The sequence below is a fragment of the Lynx canadensis genome, chromosome B3 (genome assembly GCF_007474595.2).
Source record: "Lynx canadensis isolate LIC74 chromosome B3, mLynCan4.pri.v2, whole genome shotgun sequence".
NCBI classification, from domain to species: domain Eukaryota; kingdom Metazoa; phylum Chordata; class Mammalia; order Carnivora; family Felidae; genus Lynx; species Lynx canadensis.
The window spans coordinates 6,032,215-6,056,718 of NC_044308.2; the positions used below are offsets into that span (position 1 = coordinate 6,032,215).

A 24,504-nucleotide genomic window follows, 5' to 3' on the forward strand; every position below is an offset into this window, starting at 1 on the left:
TGGGCCCAATGCTATCAACTAAACTTCAGACTCTCTGAGGATTTCCCCATTTTTTCCATTAATGTCCTCTCTCTGTTCCAGGATACCTTCCGTGGTACCACACGCTCAGCACTGAGTTGTCACGGCTCTCCAGGCTTCTGTGGTGTAGGCCAGTTCTTAGACTTTCCTGGTTTTTCATGACTTCTGTGACCAGAAAAAAAAAAAAAAAAAAAAGGGACGGTGGTGATGGCGGCATTACGATCACTATCTAGGAATTCCTCTCTGTTTCTCTTGGGGGCGGGGGAGGCAGATAATCCGGCTTTTTCTGTCTCGGGTCCCAGGACCAAAAGGGGAAAGGCACGCTGCGCGGTACCGATGGGATGCGCAGAGGCCGGGGCTCCTGGGCCCCTGCCCCCCCGCCCCCTGCCGCTGTGCCCCCGGTCCCGACGCGGGGAGCTGCGGGGAGCTGCGGGGGCGCCCGAGGCTCCCCTTGCCGGTTGGGCGAGCGCGCGGGCGGCACCGGGTCAGCTGTTCCACCACCCCACGCGGCCGCCCCGCCCCTGCCCGGGTCTTATAAGCCTCTCCCTCCGCCTCCCGACGGCCGCACTGCCCGCTGCCCTCCCGGCCAGGCGCCCCCTGCAGCATGATCTGGAACACCAATCTGCGCTGGCGGCTGCCGGTCACCTGCCTGCTCCTGCAGGTGGCCCTGGTGGTCCTCTTCGGCGTGTTCGTGCGCTACGACCTCGATGCCGACCCCCACTGGATCGGCAGTCAGGGGGATGAGAACACCACCAGCGACATGGAGAACGAATTCTACTACCGCTACCCGAGTAAGTCCGGCCACCCCGCAGGCCCCGCAGAGGCGGACGGGCAGGTCCCCCACCCTGCTCAGAGCCCTGCCTGCCGCACCTGTGCAGCCTGCTACTCGGGAACGGGGGTGGGGGGTCCTAGAGGAGGAGAAGCTGCCCGCAGCCCGCTGGCCCTCCCCACGCGGCACCTGCCAGCCCCTGGAGGGCACGCTTGACAAACGGCCACATGTGCACCAACTCTTCCCTGTGTTGAAGCGATAGGGAAAGCTCGCCAGGGTGAGCTCATCCCAGGTGCCATCAGAGGCCTCCAACCTCCCCATCAGAGAGCCTTACTTGTCCTTGAAAGACCCAAGTCCCATCTCAGTCACCAACCAGGGGGTGACCCTGGCTCCCTTGTCCAGCTGTGCCCGTACTGGCCACTTAAGGAGGCAGGTCCGATGTCAAGGGCTGCAGGGATGGCTCACTGACTTGCCAGTCCTGCTGTGGGGAGAAGCATATGGGACCCAGGCACCTAACCCTCATCTGGCCTGGAAGGGAAGAAAAACAGCCCTCATTCTCTGGTATCTGCAGTGCCGGGGTTAAGAGCACACCCTTGGAATCACCAGACCTCACTCCTCTCATGGTTCTGCCATTAACCAGGGGGATAAGCCTTAGGAAAACATCAACCTCCCTGAAACTCTGTCACATCTGTCCAGCCACATCTGTCCAGCGGGGGATAATAATAGCACCTCGCGTGCAGGCATGGGGTGAAGCTGGGGTGAGACAGGGCACAGGAAGTTCCGGCACAGTGCTGGGCTGGGCATGGAACCCGCACTTCCTAATGAAGCAGTTCCTGGAGGTGGACAAAACACAGATGCCCTAGGACTCAGGAGCTGGAAGAACTGGTCCAAGGTCACTCAGGTTGGCCCAACCTCCAGACCCCTCAGCCCGAGGCTCTTCCCATGCCCTTGCGTTTTCTGATTTTGGACACCATCTACCAGCAGCCAATGACAATCATCCCAACGGTTGGTGCGCACAGAGTCATGGACTGTTAGTTTCCGCGGGGACCGTAAAGCTCACGCGCAACAGCCACCTAGGCCGGCTGGCGTTCCCTCCATGGCTTGAAAACCCTCAGCGATGGGAGTCTTTGCCTCCAGAAATAACATTTCACTTAGCTCCAAATAAATAACTGCATACATGGAGGATGACAGCCTGCGTGAAAAAAGACAAGGGTGGGGGGCGGGGGTGCCAACTCAGTGGGAGCCGGCCACATTAAATGGCTGCCAGAAAGCGAATGCCGTCACAGGTTACATTAATAGAAATACGGCACTTAGCAGAAGGGAGGTTATGGAAGAGGAGTGTGCCCTGTGCTGGTCGAAACCACAGCCTCTACTGGGCTCCACTCAGAGTTGTATTTTAAGAGACCATGACAGCTGTGGCCTTAGAATTAAGACTCCAAATCCACTCTTCACTGCCCACCTTTACTCTCCTTGGACAGATCTGGCAAACGGAGAGGCAGGACAGCTTGAGATCCTCCTTTGCCTGTTCTCCTTCACTCTGGCTCTTGCTTATCTCTCGGCCATAACCAGCCCTTCAGCAAAGCACAGGGGACAAGTTCTCCCATGGGCATTCATAGGTCCTTGAGGGGTCCAGACAGTGGAAGGTCTCAAAGCCCTAAAATAGGAGCTACAGAGCCTCCCCAGAGAGGGTTGCGGTCCTCACATCTCCCCAGCTCCTATCCCCACTCCATCCACACCCACCTTCCATGCCCCACCGTCATCAATTCACCCAACAACCATTTATCCATAGGGTGGCCACGTAATTTGTCAACTAGTGACACTTTTGAGAGTGAGGGAGTGGAGAGGTTGCGCTCATAGTAATTCACCAGACCAGAGACGTAAACCACGACCGTCCCAACAGACCAAGACTCAAGGCCGTTGTGGATGAACAAGTTGCACGTCCTTGCTTTCTGACCCCGAAGGGCTCCCAGACTCAAGGAGGGCACCCCAGTGCCTTGTCCTCAGTGCTGTCAGGCTCTCTGGGCAGAAGAGATCTGAGACAGCTTCCTGGAAGGTGGTGGGATGGTGAGGAGGGGTGAGGCAGGGCAGGTACGCCAGGAGCAGGTGAGTGGTGCAGAGTGGCCCAGCGGTAGGGTTTGTGAAAGGGTAGGAGGGAAGCTGCTAAGGGGGATGAGACAGCCCCAGCCACCAAGGAGGGCTTGAGTTCTCCCGCTAGTTCCCCTTGGCCATCAGCAGGAAGTGACAGAGAGGAGAGGAGTAGAGGGAGAGACGGCCGACCTCCGGACTCCAGTCACAGCAGCTCAAGCCACCAGATGTACATTCTCTCCTTTGACCTGCCCCCCCCCCAACCCTGCCAGGAAGGCGCTGTTGGGACTCCCATGTTATAGACAAGGAGACTAAGGCCAGAGAGGGGGTGACTAGGAAACCAGAGGGCCAGGGCAGGAGCCCTGGACATCCAGGCCCGTGCTCCTGGACCACTCCCCTTCCTTCAGGTTCACCTTTCCCTTTTCCCCCTGCCCCGCCCTTCTCAGGTCCACTGGGTCATGGTGGCTGTGGTTCGGAGTTAGAGGGCACGTGGCCTCCTGGTTCAGGTGGGACCCCAGTGTGGCAGTTCCCAGGGGCAGAGGATGAGGGCACACCCTCGTGGTACCTTCTGGGTTGTTGGCTCCAAGCTGTCAACATAATGGGCCTCATTCAGGCCCAGGGGATTAGTGGAGCCTGCTGGGCATCTCGGGTTTCCAGTGGAGTCCAGATCCAGCCGGCTCGGGCCGGGGCTCAGGAGGGCCCAAGGGCTGCTCCCCACACACAGGCCCCTCGGCAGGCAGCAGGCACAGAGCCAGCTGGAGACTTGCCCCAGCAGTGCCCTCGGAGGCCGAACACGAAACTTCCCCGCGGGCTGGTGCTCGGGAGCCCGAGAGGCCGTTGGCAGGGTCCGGGGGAGGTTAGCCCCCCCGGAGCCATCAGAGCCTGGGTTCCTGAAGCGTCCCGGGAAGACTGAAGGGGGAGCAGGACACATGTTCAGAGATTTGGCCGAGGAATAATTTCAACTATTAGAGCATTTAAATTCCTCTGTTCTCTCCCCACTTACGAGTGCTTTTCTTTTTTTTTTTTTTTTTTTTTTTTAAATTTTTTTTTTCAACGTTTATTTATTTTTGGGACAGAGAGAGACAGAGCATGAATGGGGGAGGGGCAGAGAGAGAGGGAGACACAGAATCGGAAACAGGCTCCAGGCTCTGAGCCATCAGCCCAGAGCCCGACGCGGGGCTCGAACTCACGGACCGCGAGATCGTGACCTGGTTGAAGTCGGACGCTTAACCGACTGCGCCACCCAGGCGCCCTTTTTTTTTTTTTTTTTTTTTTTTTTTAAATTTTTTTTTCAACGTTTATTTATTTTTGGGACAGAGAGAGACAGAGCATGAATGGGGGAGGGGCAGAGAACGAGTGCTTTTCACACGCTCTGTCGGGCAGGGCATTTCTGTCCCTCTTGTGGTGCAGGGAGTGGACGGTAGACATTTGCCCAACACTCTCGGGGTGGCGTCCGTGACCCAGGCAGGGACCAGCTGAGCCCTCCCACCAGCAGCCCAGCTGCTTTCCCCGGGGCCTCTGCCCCATTGCCAGGAAACCGTGCAGTGACGGGGTGGTTCTGTGGTCGGCTCTGAGGTGTCAGAGAGGTGGGCACGGAGACTTGGGCAAGTGAGGGACTGGCCAGGAGGTCTCAAAGAAAAGTCTGGGCTAGACTGGCCTACAGTGAGTGGGAAAAGGGCGGCCCCAGGTTGCACCAGGCGGGGCACCACCCTTTCTGTGCTGGTGCAGCAGAGCGGGAGAAGCCGCTGAGGCCCAGGGCGAGGGGAACTCTGGCCTCAGATTTCAGAGATTTCAGGGACTAGGCCAGCTTCTCAGGGGGAGGGGGGCGGGACCCGTCCTGGGGGTGAGGGAGAGTGAGCTAGGAGCGGGGTGGAGAAGGGGGGAGTGGGGTACTGCTGCCCCCTTGTGGCAGCTCTTGTGGCTGGCACGCCCGCTGGAGTCTTCCGCCGAGAGACCAGACTCTGGGCCAGCAAGACTGCTTGCGTCACCCCATGCTGGGGAAAGAGGGGGGAAGGGCGGGTACCTCTCCAACTTCCACTGTCCCACAGCAAGTTGCCAACTCAGTGCAAAACACCTGGACAATCTTGAAGGAGACAAAGGGAAATTGTAGCTGATATTACCCGTCAGTTGCTAAAGAGCCAGGCCTGTGCCCAGGATTGGACGAAGTCATTAAATGTGCACCGTAAACCTCTGGGGTGAACACCACCTGAGCCCCTGTATTACCCCCCCCCCCCCCCATTTTACAGAAAAAGAAACTGCAGATCGGAGGGATTATGTCCTTCCTGAAGGTCACACGATTGGGACTTTCAAACCATTACTGGTAAAAGCGTTTTAGGAACTAGCACCAAAGTTTATGAAACATAAACTATTCAACTGTTTTATGTCTGGATTCTAAATTAGGACCAGTTTGGGAGATAAAGAGAAAGGGAGCAAGAGAATGAATGGGGAGGTGCCCAAGGAGAGGAGAAGGTGGCGTCCGTGTGCCTGAGGTGGGGGGAGAAGAAAGAGACACCAAGAAAGAGAAGGTCAAAGAGAGAGGTTGGGACACCGGAGGAGTCACAGAGGACAGAGAACTGGCGAGAGGGGGCAGGCAGGGATGATGCACGGAGAAGGGGAGGGCCTCAGGGAGAATGAAGGCAGCCCCGAAACTGCAGTACCCCCCAGGAGGGCCCCCCCATACCCCACCCCCTGTCCCTGCCCACAGGGTTCCTTTCTGCCACCAAACTGCCTCTTCTGAAAAGGCCCCCACCCTCTGTGACGCTGCCTCTTCCCAGGGATTCCTCCCACCACCCCCGCCAGCGCCTTCCCTGTCCCGTCTGCTAGCCTCAAAGGCAGGCCAGTTCTCAGCTTCTGTCTCCCCCTCATCGTGCCCACATTCTGACTCACATCTCCATCTGCGGGCCTGCCCAGTCTCACATCCCCGCTCCACCCCGCACAGCCAGGCTCCCTTCCTCCCACCTGCCCTGTCGACCCTCACGATCCACATCCCCGTGGTCATCTTCAACTCCAAGGACACCAGACCCAGCCCCTCCCTCCCACTCCACAACTGCCTCCGATCCCCTGTGTCTTGCAGCAGAAGCCCTGCCCTCCTGCCAGCTCCCCTCCCCGGCTGCTGCTGGAACTGAGGTCTGCGAGTGTCCCCTCCCTCTTTCACACCTCTCCTCCAGTCTGCCACCCATCCGTTCTCCCCAAGAATAACCATAATGCCACGTATGGCGCTTCACGCGCATTAGCTCAGATTCCCCCACGACAGTTGGAAACGTGATAAACCATGAAATGCGATAATACACGCAATCAGCTGCACACATCGTGAAACCGACACCAAGCTGCTGTTTGTTCGCGCAAATTCGCACAGGTCTCCAGGCAGGAGCTCAGAGCGCCATGCTGGGGTGAGACCCACAGCTCTCTTACATCAGCTTGCACGCCCCCTGCCCCGGGCCTGCGGCGGGTGGCGTGCAGGGCCTCCTCCCTCAGCCGCTAGCCAAGGGGGCTGTGGCCATGGCCTGGGCCACAGGAAGGCCTGGGGGGGGGGGGGGGGGCGGGCTCCCCAGACACGGTCAGAGGTACTGGGGACCAGCAGAGTGAACAAAACCTACCGGGAGGTTTACAGTCGAGTGGGCTAGACAAACACACCGTTCTGCAAACTGTAATAAGAACCAGAAAGGAAAGAAGAGGGAGAGAACCCACTTCAAACCGGGTGGTCTGGAAAGCCTCTGTGATGAGGCAACATTTCGTTGAGATCTGCAGGAAGAGATTCTGGCCTTTTTGTGGGAACAGCATCCCAGGGGGAGGGAAGGACACAGGCAGAGACCCCGGAATAGGACTGAGGAACACGGAGGCAGGTGCAGCTGACGCGTGGGGGGAAGGGGGAGGAACGAGGAAGGAATGAAGGGGGCAGGCCAGTGGGGCCTGCAGGTCCCCCCCACCGCCTTTTTTTTAAACGTTTTACTTGGGAATAATTTCAATTTATAAAAAGTTGCTAAAACAGAAACAGCACAAAGAACACTGTATACTTTTAACTCCGATTCAGCTCCCTGCTCCTTCTCTCCCTCTCTGCCCAGAGACGCAAACACATACACTCTTTTCTTCTCCGAATCTTCTGAGGGTGGGTCAGACACATCATGGCCCTGTCACCCTAAAGATTCCGGGATGTTTCCCGAGAATGGGGGTATTCTCTGCAACCACAGTAATCAATTTCATAAATGTACATTGCGCAATACCTTCATATTCAGTTTCTACCGAATTTTATCAATCTAATTTTCTAATTAGTCTCTAACTTAGTCAATAACAACCTCTCTAGCTCTCCTCCCACTCGCCCCCCCCCCCCACTGCCTGCCCCCCTGCCCCCGCCAGGCAAATCCAGGATCCAGTCCTGAGTTAGGTATTGAATGCAGTAGACCTATTTCTCTTTATCCTTTTTTAACCTGGAACATTCCTGCGGCCTTTCTTTGTCTTTTATGACGTTGATATTGCTCAGGACTCCAGCCCACCCCCGTTTCTAACAGAATGTTACTCATTTTCTGTTTGTCTGATGCTTCCTCACGAGTAGAATGGGATTATGCCTTCTGGGCTGGAATACCATACCGGTGATGTGTCTCCTTCAGGGTGTCACATCTGAAGGCGTGTGCTATCCATCTGTCCCTTATTGGCGATGTTAATTTTGATCATTCAGTGAAGACCTTGCCCCGTTTCTCCACTTCGTAATTACTGGGTTTTGTTTGGTTGGTTTTTTTTTTTTTCTACCTTGTAACTTGTAAGCAGTCCATGGGGAGACTCTTGAAGACAATGCAAATGTTCTGCTCTTCATCAGAATTTCTCCCTGGATTTAGCACCCACTGATGGAATCTTTACTGTGAAAATCACGATTTTCCGACTTCAGCACTCATTCTACATTTAACCGTCTGGCCCTCGGCGTTCTGGTACAAGCAAGAGCCCTCCTCACGATCTCATTTACTTCTGACTTTGAGTTACTGTTTTTGTCATGGTTTTAATTCATTCCAGTACCTAATTATTTTGATGCTCAAACTGCCCGATTTGGCCACCAGGAACCCTTCAGTCTGGCTTCTCTTGTGTCCTGTGACACCTATAATTCCTTTTAGCGTCTTATTTTTTGTGACTATCTTTGCTTCCCTTCTGTCCTTTTCTGGCAATCTAGAATCAGGCAACGTTAGCCCTGGAAGGACAGTTAAGATCATTCTAATCCATCCTTTGGTTTTATGGAGGAAACTGAGGCTGAAGGGAAGTGGCTTGTCAGGACCACACTGCGAGCTGATGAAAGAGTTGGTTCAGAACTCAGAATTAGCCTATGCCTAAGTAACAATAAATAATGACACTTGTCCATCTTGAGCACCTATTATGGGACCGACACTGTTAGGTGCTTTACATACATATCCTCATTTAATCTCTGCAGCATTTGTGACTAAGCATTCCAGAAGGTGCTGAGACCCAAGTGTGTTACCTGACTCTCCAGAGTCATCTGTCTACCAGATGGAGGAAACGGGTCCAAATTCAGGTGTCAGTGATTCAGGAAAGGGTACTTGCTGGAGGTGGAGGTGGGATGTGACCTTCACGGGAGTGATCAACTCATGTGCTTCACCAGTCAAGATGAGACTAACTTCTCCGTACTAAAGTGATGCAGTTGAGGGGGCAGAGCGCAGAAAGTCTGGGTTCTGGACCCTAGATTCTACGTGTAATCCACAGCCTGGCCCCCATTTCAAATGCCCAGCTGCCCACCTCCACCCAGGGTGCGGATGGAAAAAGGAAGCTGCCATCTCCTGAGGGGACACCCAGGCCTTCCTTGGCCTTAGAACGAGTGGTCTCAAGTGGGAGGCTCACCCTGGTTTCCCCCCAGCCCAGCCCCCTCCAGAGGTTCTTAGGACAAGACGGGGGTGGGGGGGGGGGTGGGGTTAGCGGCTGTTCTATGCACAGGAAAGTCATTCATTACTGCCCCTGGCCCCAGGATCCGGACGCAGACATGGAAGGAGGGGGCTTGGAAGGCTACTGGGTGGCCAGTGGCCCGGAAGACACAGGTTCTGCGCGGGGCTTTGCTGGCCCAGACCCAGGGCTAGGGCGGGCTAAGCGACCGAGCCCCCCCGGCTGCACTCTCCCCGCAGGCTTCCAGGACGTGCACGTGATGATCTTCGTGGGCTTCGGCTTCCTCATGACCTTCCTGCAGCGCTACGGTTACAGCTCGGTGGGCTTCAATTTCCTGCTGGCGGCCTTTGGCATCCAGTGGGCGCTGCTCATGCAGGGCTGGTTCCACTCCTACAAAGAAGGCTACATCCGCTTGGGCGTGGAGAAGTGAGCGCGGGGCGGGCCCGGAGGGCAAGGGGCGGGGCCGGGGCGGGCTCTGCAGGGATGGGGGCGGGCCCCGGGGACGAGGGGCGGGGCCCTGGGGAAGGGGGCGGGCCCGGAGGCGGGGCCCGGGGTGAGGGGCTGGCCCGGGGGCGGGGACCACAGGGCGAGAGGGCGGGTATGCAAAAGAACGTTCGTCAGCCCGCGGGAAGGCCAAATCCACAGAAAGGGTTCAGAGGCAAACGGCCATAAAACCACGTTTAACGTGCAAGCCCCTGCTGTCACATATAGGGCACCGACCGGGGATCATAGGCCAGGTGTCTGAAACTTAAAACATGCCAAATACTTGCAAGATGATTAATTCACTGAAGCCAGTTAATGAATCCACGACTTTAGAGAAACTGGAAAAATAGTTGACTAGATAGAACGTGGTCGGAGCCAAGAAATTAGTCTTTTGTATAAAATCTTCGACAAGAAAGTCTCACTCCCAAAGCCGTAGATCCAAAGTATGAAAACACCTGTAATATATTTCATTGGCCACCACAGCCAAAGAGCTATGGCTGAATGAAAAACAAAAGTATACAACTTTTTAAAAATCTCCAAAGGGAATTATTATGAGCTTCGTGAGTTGGCAAGTTTTGGGCGAACCAGTGATTGGGCGAGTTGGTGAGCTGACAAATTGAGGGTTGGCCAATTGGCTTTCAGGGGATTGATTTTCAGCAACTGAGCTGGAGCCCATTGTTGGTGCTCAGGACTGGATGCTCATGTTGTCCCTAGACCCTCCTCCTGGCTCCTGTGCCTACTTGAAGAGTCCCACCTGTCACTCTAGGGTCATGGCTCCCCTACAGGCTCTGCCCAAAACTCCCGTGGGCCCTCCGAAGAGGTGACGTCCGAACTTCCATCTCCCGGCAGCTGGAGGCCCAACGTCAGATGGGTCTTCTGGCTGCAGTCGTGGGAACGTCGGCAAATAACTCGGCCTCTCTAAGCCTCCGTGTTTCATCTATATGATGTGGCTAATAACGGTACCTGTGTGGCACAGGAGGACATATGCTGTACCAGGCAGCTATTTCTGTGCCTGGCACTTAGTAACTGTCATGATTCATTCAGCCGGGCCCTATGTGAGGCCCTGGGGACACAGCCGTGAACAAGGCTCGTAGTGAAGCAGACGCTCCGATGAACATCCTCTGTCTTGGGAGGGACCTGACCTGGAATGCGGCCCCCATTCCACTCCCTGGCCCTACAGTCAGCTGGCCTCTTACTTCTCACCTCCTGATGCTCACACACACACACACCTGAGCGTGGGGCAGGGGCACTTCCTCTGGCTGCGAATGGCTTGCGGGTCTAGCCTCTACTGTCCCTACCCCCACCCCTACTAACAACTCTCCTGACTCTGCCTCACACTCCAGGACAGCTTTGCCGCTGGCCCGGCCCCGGAAGGCCTGGGTTGGGAGGCACGTGGATGGAACCAGGGTCTCCTTGGGCCACACGACATCTACCTGGCTGTCTGCTTCTCCATCAGCCTTCTGCTGACCGGCTAGGCTTTCAGGGTCCAGACTTCAGAAGGACCTAGGTGCTCCTCTGCTTCTGTTCTCTCTGTTGGCCTTCCTGCCCCCTCCATCCAGCCCCCAGCTCCCTACGGCCTGCGGGAAGCCCTCTCTCTCTCTTCCCTGGACACAGATCCTCTCTCTCGGGTAAGGACATGAGAGCTCAAACCCAAGCAGAGCCCTGGTAACTAACAGAAGCGGTGTGTTTAGAGTGAGATCTAAGAGTCTGGAGACGGAGACCACACGTGAGTGGAGGAATCAAGGAAGGCTTCCTGAAAGAGGAGGCAGTCAGAAGAGGTTCTGGAAGGGCAGGTAGAGGACGGAGGGCAGGGCGCGGCTCCAAATATGCAGCATGTTCAACAACAGCCGCCAGATGACTTGGGTGCCTTGACCACAAAGTTGCCTGCAAGGAGGGGGTGCTGAGATGGGGTCACGAAGGAAGGGCATGGCCTCTGGCATGTGCCGTTGCCTTGCTGGACCCTTCATCTGTTATTATTTTTTTTTTTTTCATTCTTAGAGTACCTTTAGGATGTTATGTGCCCTTGCGACATCATGAAACGGAGGCTCAGCAAGGTTAAGCCACAAGTCCAAATCCATAGATGACCAAAGTCCAGATTCAAACCCAGGGCTTGGAGCGCAGCTTTTTGCTGCTGCCTCAGCCCCTCCCCTGACCCATCTCCCCACAGCCTCATCAATGCGGACTTCTGCGTGGGCTCTGTCTGTGTGGCCTTTGGGGCGGTTCTGGGCAAAGTCAGCCCTGTCCAGCTACTCATCATGACCCTCTTCCAAGTGACCCTCTTCTCAGTGAATGAGTTTATCCTCCTCAGCCTGCTAGAGGTGAGCAGGGATCAGAACGGGGGTGGAGATGGAAGGGCCACTTGGGGTGACAGCAGGGAAATAGAGAAAGGGAGGGCGGGGGAGATATGCCAGCTGGGTTCGGTTCAATGTTGGCAAGTCACTTAACCTTCTGAATGTCAGTTTCCTCGTCTCTAAAGTGAGAGTAATGATATTTACTGGGCAGAGCAGGGGCCCCTCATGTTGGTTGTCTCCCTCCTTTCTCTTTCCTGCATTTTGGAAAGAGTGGGTGTTCCTGAACACAGTCTTTTTTTTTTTAACACTTATTTGAGAGAGAGAGAGAGAGAACAGCATGAGCTGACACTACAGAGCGTGATCCAGGGCTCAGTCCCACGAACTGTGAGATCATGACCTGAGCCAAAATCAAGAATCAGATATTTAACCGACTGAGCCACCCAGGCACCCCCTTGAACATACTCTTACACACACACACACACACACACACACACACCCCACATTCACAGACTGGTCTCCCAAGAAAAGGACACAGTGTATTGAGGGCTACACATATGTAAGGAAGGAGCCTTAGGGAATATCCAAGGTGGACGTGTATCGCTGCTTAGGTTGTGCACTGCATGACTCTAGAAGTGACAGTCACATGGATTCTGGCAGGAATCATGCCCCTTAAAGTTGGCCAATTCAATGAACCAAGTAAGGGGTACCTTAGACCTCTGACTCTAGCTCAGATACTTCTTGGTACCTTTGCAGGGGTGAAGGTCATTCAGAGACTTCATCCATTTCTTAGCCCCCAACTCCTCTACATTTGGACTCTGCCTGGAACACCCCCACCCCTGAAAAGGGGTAGAGTTTTTTGGCTTTTGTTTTTTTACATTACACGACATCCATTCATTTTGTCGTTTTCTTCAGCCACCAGACTGACCCAGGCCGCCATATCTCTACCTCTTAACTCACCTCCTTATCTTCATCCTTGCCCCACTCACCGCCACAGGCCAATCCCCACCAGCAGCCATGGAGACCTGTTAGTAATGCGTATGAGACCAATTCCCCTGATTAAAACCCTCCAGTAGCTTTTAAAATTTCACTTCAAATAAAATCCACATTTGTTATAAAGCCCTACATGTTCTGCCCCCAGCCTCTCTCTCCAAGCTTCTAACCTACTCTCTCCCCATCTTTCTGTGCTTTGGCCATACCCCCTGTCTGTTCCTCAACACAACAAGCTTGGTTCAACCTCAGGGCCTTTGCTCTTGCCTGGAATGCTCATCCCCCAGTCATTTTCATCACTGAGGTCTCAGCTGGAATATCACCTCTTCAGAGAGGCCCTCCCAGATTCTCCCCCCTACACAGTGTTGCCCTCTAGCTTACCCCCCTACCCCACCCCTAGTCACTGTGTCTCACGTTGACCTGGTTTATTTTCTTCATAACATTTCTCCTTCTCTGATAAACCTTATCTGTCTGGACCATCCGTGTCCCCAGCACCTAGTTCAATGCCTAATAAGTGCTCAACAAATATTTACCAAGTAAATACCAAGACTCCGAGTCTGACTGCATGTCAGGCAATGCTCCGGGCGCTCTCACTCAGACCCCGAGGAGCTCACAATCTAGTGAGGGAACCAGGAAGTATACAGTTACCATGCAGTGTGATGAGAAGTGAGGTCAAGGGCTTGGTGACACGAAGGAGGGTGCCTGAGCCAGCATGGCAGGTCAGGGAGGCTTCCTGGAGGAAGAGACGTCAAAGCTAGAAGTCAAGGAGGAAACAACCAGGCAAAGGGGTGAGGCAGAGGAAACAGTGCAAAGGCCTTGAGGGAGGCCCACAGTGAGCGGTCTCTGGTGGCTCCATCTGGAGGAAGGAGGGTGTGCTGGGGGAGGGCTTGGGGGGGGTAATGGTGGAGGAAGGGGGGCAGGACACGGATCATCAAGGCTCCTGGAGATGGTGTTGAAGAGTCACGAGGGCAACTTTGTCATGACGGCAGTGGGGAGCTATGGAGAGTTTCAGATAGGGGAGTGGCACGGCCAGACACATGTAATAGAAATGCCACTTTGGCTCTGGTGAGGACAATGGCTGGGAGCAGGGAGCCCTGTTAAGAGGCTGCCCGAGTCGCCCTGGTAAGAGATAATGGGACTGGGGCTGGGGGTAGTACCAAGAGAAGGAAGTGATTCAACAGATAGAAAGGAGGGGAATACACAGGCCTTAGGGACTGGGTGTGGTGGGAGGCGTGAGAAAGAAAGAAGCAAGGCTAGGCGAGGGGTGGGCACTGGGGCCAATGGGCATGATCTGAAACAGTGAGAATCCACAGTCTTGGGCATGAGTCGAGAGACCCTCAAAAATCCCCCCAATCTGCTACAGAAATTCGGTGTGTGGTTTTTTGTTTTTTTGAGAGAGAGGAGAGAGAGGGGGTGGGGGGAGAGGGAGAGAGAGAGAGAGGGGGAGAGAGAGGAAGATAGGAGGTGGTAGCGAGAGAGAGGGAGTTGGATAGCATTGATGTGGCGTGGGAGATATTGAGGTGTCTTGGGCCTTGAAGTGGGTTAGTAGGGTGATCTGTTTCTTTGTCTTGTTTCGTTTCTGTTCTTTTTTTCTCTTTCCTCTTTCTCGTTTTCTTTTCGCTTTCTCTTTCTCTTTCCCTTTCGTTTTCCTTGCTTTTCTCCTTCTCTTTGAGATAGGAGAGGGAGAGAATCCTCAAACCCAGGCTGTCATCAACAGAGCCTCACTCAGGCTTGATCTCACGAACCGGGAGATGGTGACCGGAGCTAAAATCAACATTCGGACGCTTAAACGCCTGAGCCACCCAAGTGCTCCCGCTGACAGAAATTCTTTAATGCCGGAACAGTCTTCAGGCCTGTCTCTGTGCCCAAGTTAAAATACAAACAATCACATGTCAGGAGCACTTGCCCTTGACTGAGCCCTGCTCTGAATACTTTACGTGGCTTATCTCAATCCTCATCTCTGAGAAAGGCACAATTATTACCCCCACTTTACAGACGAGAAAGCTGAGACTCAGGGAGGTCATGAGGGCTCATCCCAGGTCCCGGGTGCTGGGAGAGGCACCCACCAGGCCGGGAACCAGGAAATCCAGGCCTGTCAACAACCCCACCACTAAGCTCTGTGACCTTGGACCATACACTTACCTCTCTGGCTGCATTTCCCCATCTAAGTGAAGGCAGAAGTCTGTGATTCTGATTGGAATTTCCCCCCAACATGGGTTCTGAGTGGGGAGGAAGAGGAGGCTGGAGAGAGGGGAGGGGGGCACGCGGAGGAAGGCTAAGTCCACGAAGCAGCTGTTGAGTGCCAGGCGCTCACCGGGCGCTTTACACAAGTTGTCTGATTCAACCCTCCAGACGGCCCTGCTAAGTCACCGCCCTCTCCCCCACTTTGTAAATGAGGAGCTTCAGACCTAGAGAAATCCAGAGGCACGGAGTGGGGGAGGGCAGGAAGGGACAGAAGAGGAAGAAACCTCCCTACGTGCTCTGACTGTGGGAGACAGGAGACAGGAGGGTGGGGATGGGGTGGGTGGTGGAAGGTCAGCTGGGAGGTCATAGGGTAAGGTCAGCTGGGAGGTCATAGGCAGGATGCTGGCAGTCTAGATCGAGTGGTGCTGGGCCAGGAGTGGAAAGACATATGGAGAGGGTAGGGCCCAGGGGGAAGGGAAGGGCTCCCAAGAATGAAGATAAGGCAGAAGCTAGTGACCAGCTAGGTGGCAAACTAGGGGGGTGCCCTAGGTTCTAGGTCTGCTTCACCTCTTCCCGCTGGGTGACTGGTCAAGGTCCTCTCCAAGGCTGGGTTGCCCGATCTGGGCACAGTCCCATCTGCTGGGTGAGGATACTCTGGCATTTTGCTGACGGGCTCACAGCCTGGGTTCAGGGATCCCTGCTTTCTCCTCTTCCAAACTGATTGGTCTGTGGGGGGCCCCGGGCTCCCATCTTACAGCTTGTGGAATCAGAGACAGATGGACCTGTGTGTGTGTGTGTGTGTGTGTGTGTGTGTGTGTGTGTTTGGTGGGGAAGGAAAGTGCTCACAGGCGGGAGGGAGAGACAGTATCAGAGCCTCACCGATCCCTGTACCCCAGGTGAAGGATGCAGGGGGCTCTATGACCATCCACACATTTGGCGCCTACTTTGGGCTCACAGTGACCTGGATCCTCTATCGACCCAGCCTACATCAGAGCAAGGAGAGGCAGAGCTCTGTGTACCACTCGGACCTCTTCGCCATGATTGGTGAGGGCTGCTATAAGGACTGAGGGCCACCATGATGGGTGAAGGTGGCCATGATGGATAAGGGCCATCATGATGACTGAGGGCTGCCGTGATGGGTGAGGACCACCATGAGGAGTGAGAACCACCATAATGGGTGAGGGTCTCCATGAGGAGTTCAGGTTCCCGTAACTATGCCTGGTCTCCATGTGGTCTGGAGGGGGGTAGCCAGTTCCCTCTGGGGAAAGGGCAGAGGGGGTTGCCTGTAGACATCTCCAGGATCCCAGATGATGGTCCCTTTTTCCCACGGGGCTGGAAGAAGTTGGTCACTCATCCTGTTTTCCCTAGGATGCCCTAAGGCAGACAAAGTGGAACTGGTGACTCCATCCCCTGGGTCAGAGCAAAGTGTGAATTCCTACTTCCTGTGTCCATTCATTCCAGAGAACACATATCAATCACCCACTCTGGTCTCCTAAAACCCAGCCCTGCCTTCAAGGGATTATTACCAGATCATTACCAGATAATCTCCCAACAGTGGGGGGAAAGATTCTCCCTCAAGGTGCTGTGGGAGCAAGGTGGGAGGCATTTAGCCCAGTTACGGGGTCAGGCTACACTTTCTGGAGCAGAATCAGGAAGTAAGGAAGGCAGGGAGGATGTCATAGGAAGAGCCCCCAGCATGAGTAGGCTGTAGGGTGGGAAGCTGCTGGGGCACGGGAGTCATCTGAGGTCTCTGGAACTAAAAAGGGCAGGAGGTCTGCCTAAGTTCTGTTGGGCCCATCTAACACCTCTTCTCCCGGGCCCACCGGCCCTGTCTGGTCTGCCTAGGCACCCTCTTCCTGTGGATGTACTGGCCCAGCTTCAACTCAGCTGTGTCCAAACACGGAGACGCCCAGCACCGAGCTGCCATCAACACCTACTGCTCCTTGGCAGCCTGCGTGCTCACCTCGGTGGCACTGTCCAGCGCCTTGCACAAGAAGGGCAAGCTGGACATGGTGAGCCAGGGGGGGCGGGGAGCGTGGGGAGCCCGGGGAGGGGGGAGGTGCGGCTCTGACCGCCTGTGCCCGGTGGGCACTGATCACCACGCCCTTCCAACAACTCCTTGAGGCACGCAGCATCAGGATTATCACACCCACTCTGCAGAGGAAGAAACTGAGGCTCGGGGACAAATGATTTGTACGGATTACATAGCTGGGTTTTGGCATAGCCCAGAACCAGATTCTCAGAGATTGTTGATCTCTGAGCAGCTCCTCCTCCTCACTCTCCTCCCCCGCAGCCTGGGGTGCTGACAGCCGTTCTGGGCTGAGCACCCCATCAGACCTGCCCCGTAGGGTTGCCAGGGGCACCTCCCTCTACCAGGCTTCTGATCTCGCAAACACTGGCCCTCAGTCTCTCTCTCTTCTTTTTTTTTAAGTTTGAGATTGGGGCGGGGAGAGAGAGAGAGAGAGAGAGAGAGAGAGAGAGAGAACGCGAGTGCATAAGTGGGGGAGGGGCACAGAGAGAGAGGGAGAGAGATGGAATCCCAAGCAAGCTCTGCACTGTCAGCACAGAGCCCGATGTGGGGCTCGAGCTCATGAATCATGAGATCATAACCTGAGCCGAGATCAAGAGTCAGATGCTTGGGGCACCTGGGTGGCTCAGTCGGTTAAGCGTCCGACTTCGGCTCAGGTCACGATTTCGCAGTCCGTGAGTTCGAGCCCCGCGTTGGGCTCTGTGCTGATGGCTCGGAGCCTGTTTCAGATTCTGTGTCTCCGTCTCTCTGACCCTCCCCCGTTCATGCTCTGTCTCTCTCTGTCTCAAAAATAAACATTAAAAAAAAAAAAAAAAAAGAGTCAGATGCTTAACCGACTGAGCTACCCAGGAGCCTGAGCCTTCTTAAAGCAACCTCCACCTCCATCATCCCATACGCTCAGAAAGGAAACCCCTTTGATGCTTGTCCACACCCCTGGGAGGTTGGTGGGGGGATATGGTTTCCCAGTGTCCCTCCTGTCGCTTCCCTGGGACAGATTGTTCTGTCATTAGTGGGGAGGGGCCAAAGCCCATAGATGGTGGTAGATTCTTCTATAAAAAGAAGACCACCTCTCTATCTCATAGTCTGACGCTAGCTTCTTGACACGGGTACATGTGTGCTGGGACACTGCCATGGCCCCTGGGTACACTGGACAGCCACCACACAGAGAGGTAGGGACTCACACGTCAGAGGGAAGAGAATCAGACACAGGGATGTGGGCACAGCTGTGTGCTCCCAACACCCCCACGCAGGCAAGGGCACGGAATGAGGTCAAGGTCAGGGGCTCTGGCTCCACACAGACCCGGATCGACTTACCTTTCTGCCTCCTGCTAGCCGTGTGGTGTTTAACAAGCCACATCACCTCCCTGCACCTCAACTCCCTCCTCTGCACAAGCATCAAAAGATAACTGTCCTTACCTCCCGGGCTCGTTGTAGAGACGGACTGAAATCATCCCCGCAGCCGGCAACGCAGTACCCGGTGCGGGTAGGCCTGGAGCCGTCGTAGGCCCACGGGCTCTGGCTCGGGGGTTTGCGCACCAACAGGCCTGATGTCGGTGTACGTCACGGGGAGACCATCAGACATGCAAACCTGCGCACACAGGTTCACAGGGGACATGCAGACATGCCAGTAGGCCTCACCGGCAGGGACACATGATTTGTGCCCACGCACAGTGCCCAGGCTGCTGGCGCAGAGAACACAGGCGCTAGGCCCGGGGCCCTCTGCAGGCTCCTGGCTGGCTGAGACGCACTGTGAGTCACCCTTGCCTCCCGGAGCCAGAGCGTGGGGGTGCAGGCTCCGGGAGAGGACTGAGCTCTGGCCCTCCCTACCCAGGTGCACATCCAGAACGCCACGCTAGCGGGAGGGGTGGCCGTGGGCACCGCTGCCGAAATGATGCTCATGCCGTACGGCTCCCTCATCGTCGGCTTCATCTGCGGCATTGTCTCCACCCTGGGTTTTGTGTACCTGACGGTGAGGGCCCCCCACCAGGGCAGAGGGCTGGGGAACCCCGGGGTCTGTGTTTCTAACTGGCAGGGGTGGGGAGGTCTGGGGGCTGGAGTGTGCTGGGTCTCTGGGTATTTGGGGCCTCTGGAATCCTGGCCTCCCCACACCCCTGCCACGGCTAAGGGCCCGAGCAACACCCTTCTCACCTCTCCAGCCATTCCTGGAGTCACAGCTGCGAATCCAGGACACGTGTGGCATTCACAACCTGCACGGCCTCCCGGGCATCATAGGCGCCATTGTGGGTGCAGTGACAGCATCCTGCGCCAGTGCTAAGGTGTATGGAATAAAAGGGTAAGTATGGAGGAGGTGCAGGGAGCCCGGGCTCCCTCCTTCCTTCTCCATTCCTCCTTCCTGCTGTTCTGGGGTCCAACGTTGTATCTCTACCCCTAGCCTTCCCTAATCTGAACAACCGTCTATGGGCCTCTCTCCCGAACCTCTGTCCTTCCTCAGGAGTCTTAGAGACCATCTGATCTGTCCAGTGCACATGGGGAGGCTCAGGCCAGGGTTTACTGAGCCTTGGTGCCCATTCACATTTGTGGGGCGACAGCAAGTGCTTCCTTGGCCTCTCTGTGGAGCCCTGACCTGCTCTCTGTCTCCACTCGAGGCTTGCCAGTTTCTTTGGCTTTGATGGTTTCAAGACTTCCTGGGACTCAAGCATGCAGGGCAAGTTTCAGGCTGCTGGTCTCTTCGTGTCCCTGGCCATAGCCCTGGTGGGCGGCATCATCGTGGGTGAGTGGGAGCGTCTGGGCCAGAGAAGGTGGGGCCGCTGCGGGTGGGGGACCCACCAGCACGTACCAGAGGTCAGCCCGGAGGACCCAGGAATCCTGTGCGCTTGTGGCTGTGGGATTGGGTTGGGTTGGGGGTGGGGGGGAGTTTCCCATCTGTGGGAAAGGGCTGGGTAGGCAGAGAGGAAGTGGTTCCTGACCTCCTGTAACCCCTAACTTTCTTTAGGGGTCATTTTGAAGTTGCCATTCTGGGGACAACCTGCTGATGAGAACTGCTTTGAGGATTCAGTCTACTGGGAGGTGAGTTCCAGGAACTTGTTCTCCTACCCAAAGGGGGTTCTGCCCTTCTCCACAGACCCTACTCACGTCAGCTGGGCTGGGTCCTGAGGAGCCGGAAGCTGAAGGTGAGGGACAGAGCCCCGCGTCACCTTACTCCTCCAACGGGAGACTGTGTCTCCTGGGGCGGGGGCGGGCTGAAGGCTTTATTCTAGAGCAGTAATTCCTAAAGTATGGCCCCCTGTGCTCCCCAGAGGCAGCAGCACCTGGGAACTTGTTAGGAATACAAATTTCTTGAATCTTACCCAGTCCTCCTGAATCCAAAATTCAGGGGTGAGGCTCAGCACTGTGTTTCAACAAGCCCTCCCCGTGATTCTGATGAAACGCACACCCGCCTCTGAGAACCACGACCCTTCTGTGTGCATTGGAATCACCCGGGGAGCTTTAAAGGTTCTCCAAGCCCCACGAGGCTCCGAGTTCATTGGTTTGGGGGTAGGGCCTGGACATTAGGAGTTTTTGTTTTTTTGTTTTTTTTAAACTTCCCCAGGTGAATCCAATATATAACCTGGGTTAAGAACCACTATGTGTGGTCCACTTCAGTCTCCATAAGATCCACCTGGAGACCTTGTAAAAATGCAGCTTCCCAGGCACCTGCCCAGGATTGTAATTCAGGAGGGCCTATTCAGGAGGGCCTCAACTTTCCAGCTGAGTCTGGTCCAGAAACTGAGTTCTGTGACATTCCAGTATCAGTACAGAGACCCAACTGGAGAAACGGTGTTCTACAAGCTGAAAGTATTAGGATGTCACAGGACTCCATTTCTTTAAAAAGATGCCGCGATTTGGGTTTTCAGTGACTTCAGGGAGGCCTCCCTCCCCACCAATCATTGTTGAAGGCAATTACCTTCGTTAGATGGTGGAGGATGGCAGCCACCCACACTTCCCCTCATGACAGGGGGCAGGACCTAACCTGTGTCTGTGGCCCCTGTGACAGGGGCCTGCCCATCACCGCCTTTCATGTGGCTCTGTATTTTTATTTTATTTTTAAAATGGTTATTTATTTTCTTTGAGATGGGGGAGAGAGAGAGGGAGGGGGGAGGGCAGATAGAGAGGGGAAGACAGAGAATCCCAAGTGGGCTCTACCCTGCCAAACCCACAGTGAGATCAAACCCACAAACCGTGAGATCATGGCCTGAGCTGAAATCAAGAGTCAGATGCTTAACCGCCTGAGCCACCCTGGTGCCCCTTGGCTCTGTATTTTTAACCACACCAGGAGTTTTCTGGGTAATTTCAACTGATATCCATTATAAGCCAATTTCATGTACATAGCTAATAATGCTTTTGAATTCATTCTCTTTAAATTATTTTTTAATTATAAAATGAATAGAAGCCCATTAAAGGAAATCTGGAAATAGAGAAAAATAGAAAGAAATCCTATCACCCTAATTCAAGTACTGTTAATGTTTTGGGCATATTTCCCTCCAGTCTTTTTTGTTTTTTTAATCCTCGCAGATTTTTTAATGTTTATTTATTTTTGAGAGAGAAAGAGAGACAGTGTGTGTGTGAGCAGGGGAGGGGCAGAGAGAGAGGGAGACACAGAATCTGAAGCAGGCTCCAGACTCAAGGCTGTTAGCACAGAGCCTGATGTGGGGCTCAAACTCACGAGCCATGAGATCATGACCTGAGCCAAAGTCGGATGCTTAACCGACTGAGCCACCCAGGTGCCCCGATTTTTTTTTACACAGTGGAGATTATATGCCCAATTTGAGATCCTGCTCATTCTTTTTATAAGAAGTATTCTGGGGGCGCCTGGGTGGCGCAGTCGGTTAAGCGTCTGACTTCAGCCAGGTCACGATCTCGCAGTCCGTGAGTTCGAGCCCCGCGTCAGGCTCCGGGCTGATGGCTCTGAGCCTGGAGCCCGTTTCCGATTCTGTGTCTCCCTCTCTCTCTGCCCCTCCCCTGTTCATGCTCTGTCTCTCTCTGTCCAAAAATAAATAAACATTGAAAAAAAAATTAAAAAAAAAAAGAAGTATTCTGTTATTACATTCTTAATAAACTTCCTTTTTTTAGCAGCATAATTATTTTCATCCCATTTTTAAAGTCAGAATTTAAACTATTTTAGACACCTCAATTAGAAATCACACAGATTTAACGCCAATGAAATAAACTAAAAGATGTTATCAGTTCCCACATATAGAAGTTCACTCTTGGTTCTGTTTTGATCTTTACAATGTATTCTAAGTTCACACCTTCTCTCTGCTGTATACCTTTCAGCAGTGCTCCGTTTTGAGGACTGTAATTCTGTGTCAGTGGAAGTAAGCCACCATCAGGCCGTCCCCTCAGCCCCTGGCCTCTGGATGGTTTACCTAGGAGATGAGGTGGCTTTCCAGAGGATGAGGGGACACAGCTGTTCCCCAGGACCTTAGATGAGGCAATCTTTTTTAAGTTTATTTATTTATTCTGAGAGAGACAGAGACAGCGGGAGTGGGGGAAGGGCAGAGAGCGAGGAAGACAGAGAATCCCAAGCAGGCTCCGTGCTGCTAGCGCAGAGCCCGATGCAGGGCTTGAATCTATGCAACCGTGAGATCATGCCCTGAGCCAAAATCGAGAGTTGGACGCTCAACCAACGGAGCCACCCAGGCACCCCAGATGAGGCAATCTTTGAGATCAAAGCTTAGCCTTGAAGCCGAGGCAACGCTGATGCACCCCACTCCCGCTCCACCTTCCAATCCATTTCTGCTCCCCCCTCCCCCCACACACACATCTCACCTCACCTCCCTTTTGGACCTGTCTGCTATTCAGGGAGCTTGCCATGCTGCCTCTCCCTGGCACATTACTCCTGCTCATCTATCAAAAGTGGGTTCAGCACAACCAGAGTCCCCCACCCCTGACCGGGCTATCAGCCTCTCATGTGCATTTGCAGCTCATATTGTCACTGTGCCTGTCACTTGAACGCCTTCCCATTGCTCTGGTGGGGCAAGGACTCTGTCTCATGCTTGCAGTGCCCCAGCACCCTGGACAGTGGCTAGCCTGAAATAGGGGGCAGGACACCTGTGTGAAGGACTGCCCTGCTCCCTGGCATGCAATCTGCACAGTGATCACAAGGTGGCGCCCGCCACACACCATACGCTGCTCCTGACTTGCCCAGGCTGTGCTAGTTCTACCAGGGACACCTGCCTGGCCTAGGGCAGGGCCCTTGGAACTGCCCTCCTGTCTCTGCAGATGCCTGAGGAGCTGAAGAGCACTGTCTTACATCCTGAGGACTCCACCCTCAAGCCCGCGGAACCTTAAACTCCCAGGGCAGGTGAGAAGCAGGTGAGAGCATGGGCAGGGTCTCCCGGTGGGTGCCCAGCTCTGGGAACTGGGTGACACCAGCAAAGGGGCAAAAAGAGAGCATCAAGAAATGCGGATGTGAGCTTCCACCCCTCCTGCCTGGATTGGAGCGGGCATGTGAGGGTTGGTGGCACTCAGACTCCTTGCAAGCTGGACAGGCACGGAGATATATGGAAGGCACTCTGAACTGGAAGGAATATATAGCAGGTGACCTGGGTGCACACTTGGCTTTGCTGCTTACTGGCTGTGACTTTGAGGATCTCTTCACCCAGAGCCAGAGCCTCAATTTCCTCATTTATAAAAGCAGGACTGACAGGCCTGGCTCTATTCAGCCGACCACCTCGGGCTATTTCTACCTTCCTTCTCTGTCTCCTCTCTTCTTCCCATCAGCTCACAGTCTCCTTGCCCCCGTGTGGAATGCGCCAAGCCCTTCCTCGTGCCTTTTGCATCTAACCCTCCACAGAGAGCTCTACCCGACAGGTGCAACTACTTCCCTCTTTTCCAATAAATGAGAAAATTAAGGCTCAGAAAAGTTCAGGTTCTCCAAGGCCACAGAGTGCAAGTGGAGAAACTGGGGTCTTAGCAAGTCATTACCCCTGTGCTCATTAGCGCTCTTGGATCCCCTTGGAGCCCAGAGCTTGGAAAGAGCTGCGTCTGGGGCACAAGGCTGAGTGATGTGACCACTTGCCTCTAATGCCCACCCTGTCGGGAAAAGGCACAGGTGCCCAAGGGGCTACGGCAGGACCCCACAGTGGCCCGCTGCTCTTGGCTCTCTCCCTGCAGGCTCCACAGACTGCCCCGGCCCTCCCAAAAGAGCGGTGCTGACCAAGCTGAGAACACAGGAGCAAGGCAAGCAGCACCCCACCTGCTGGCCCGGCCCAGGGCGCCCTCCACTTCTTTCTCCTTCATCCCAGGAGGCCTGCCTGAGAATGGAGATGGGAGAGCTATAGACAAAGTGGGCATCCAAGCCAGGTTCTGGCTGCAGGAGGCCTGCCTCCAGGGGGTCTTGGTGGCCACATCCTGAGAACAGCAGGCAGGAGTGGGGCCGGCAGCCGGGAGTGGGCGCGAGCCATCCTAGGAGACAACTTAGCCGCCAGCCCGACTTCTGGGGTCTTCCGCTCCCTGCCTGCCCCTCCGCCAGCACCTCCCTTGCTCCCTGGGCCGCCCAGACCTCTCTGTGCCATGCAGATGGCAGCCTCCGTGAATAAACGTTCCTGGTGTTCTTTGTAGAATGGGTGTGAATGCTCCAAACGGGGCCAGTTTGAAGGACAAAAGGACCCCAAAGACCTGGCCTCCCGCCCCTGTCCTGACCCTCCATACCAAGCTGCCACCCACAATGCAAGGGAAATCATCCTGGGCTGAAGAGGAAGAATCCAGGGTGCTGGAGGCTGCTCCCGCTTGGGGCCCCCTGCCAGGCTCAGCTCTGGGGCTGGGGTCTTTCCCCAAGGCCC

The 24,504-nt window shown here is 54.9% G+C and overlaps 1 protein-coding gene across 2 annotated transcripts; it reads left to right on the forward strand.

Moving 5' to 3' along the window:
* The first annotated feature begins 202 nt into the window (after window positions 1–202).
* RHCG (Rh family C glycoprotein) lies at window positions 203–24,282 on the forward strand. 2 transcript variants are annotated; one of them, XM_030317401.1, is made up of 11 exons: window positions 203–809; window positions 8,986–9,172; window positions 11,397–11,547; window positions 15,588–15,735; window positions 16,537–16,703; window positions 18,552–18,689; window positions 18,877–19,013; window positions 19,327–19,451; window positions 19,674–19,747; window positions 22,943–23,024; window positions 23,837–24,282. In XM_030317401.1, the coding sequence occupies exons 1-10, from the start codon at window positions 623–625 to the stop codon at window positions 23,009–23,011; spliced, it is 1,383 nt and encodes a 460-aa protein (XP_030173261.1). In that variant the 5' UTR covers window positions 203–622; the 3' UTR covers window positions 23,012–23,024; window positions 23,837–24,282. The 2 variants fall into 2 exon arrangements, with proteins under 2 accessions (XP_030173261.1, XP_030173260.1); XM_030317400.1 differs by having other exon boundaries at window positions 204–809; window positions 22,943–23,035.
* Window positions 24,283–24,504: the final 222 nt, after the last annotated feature.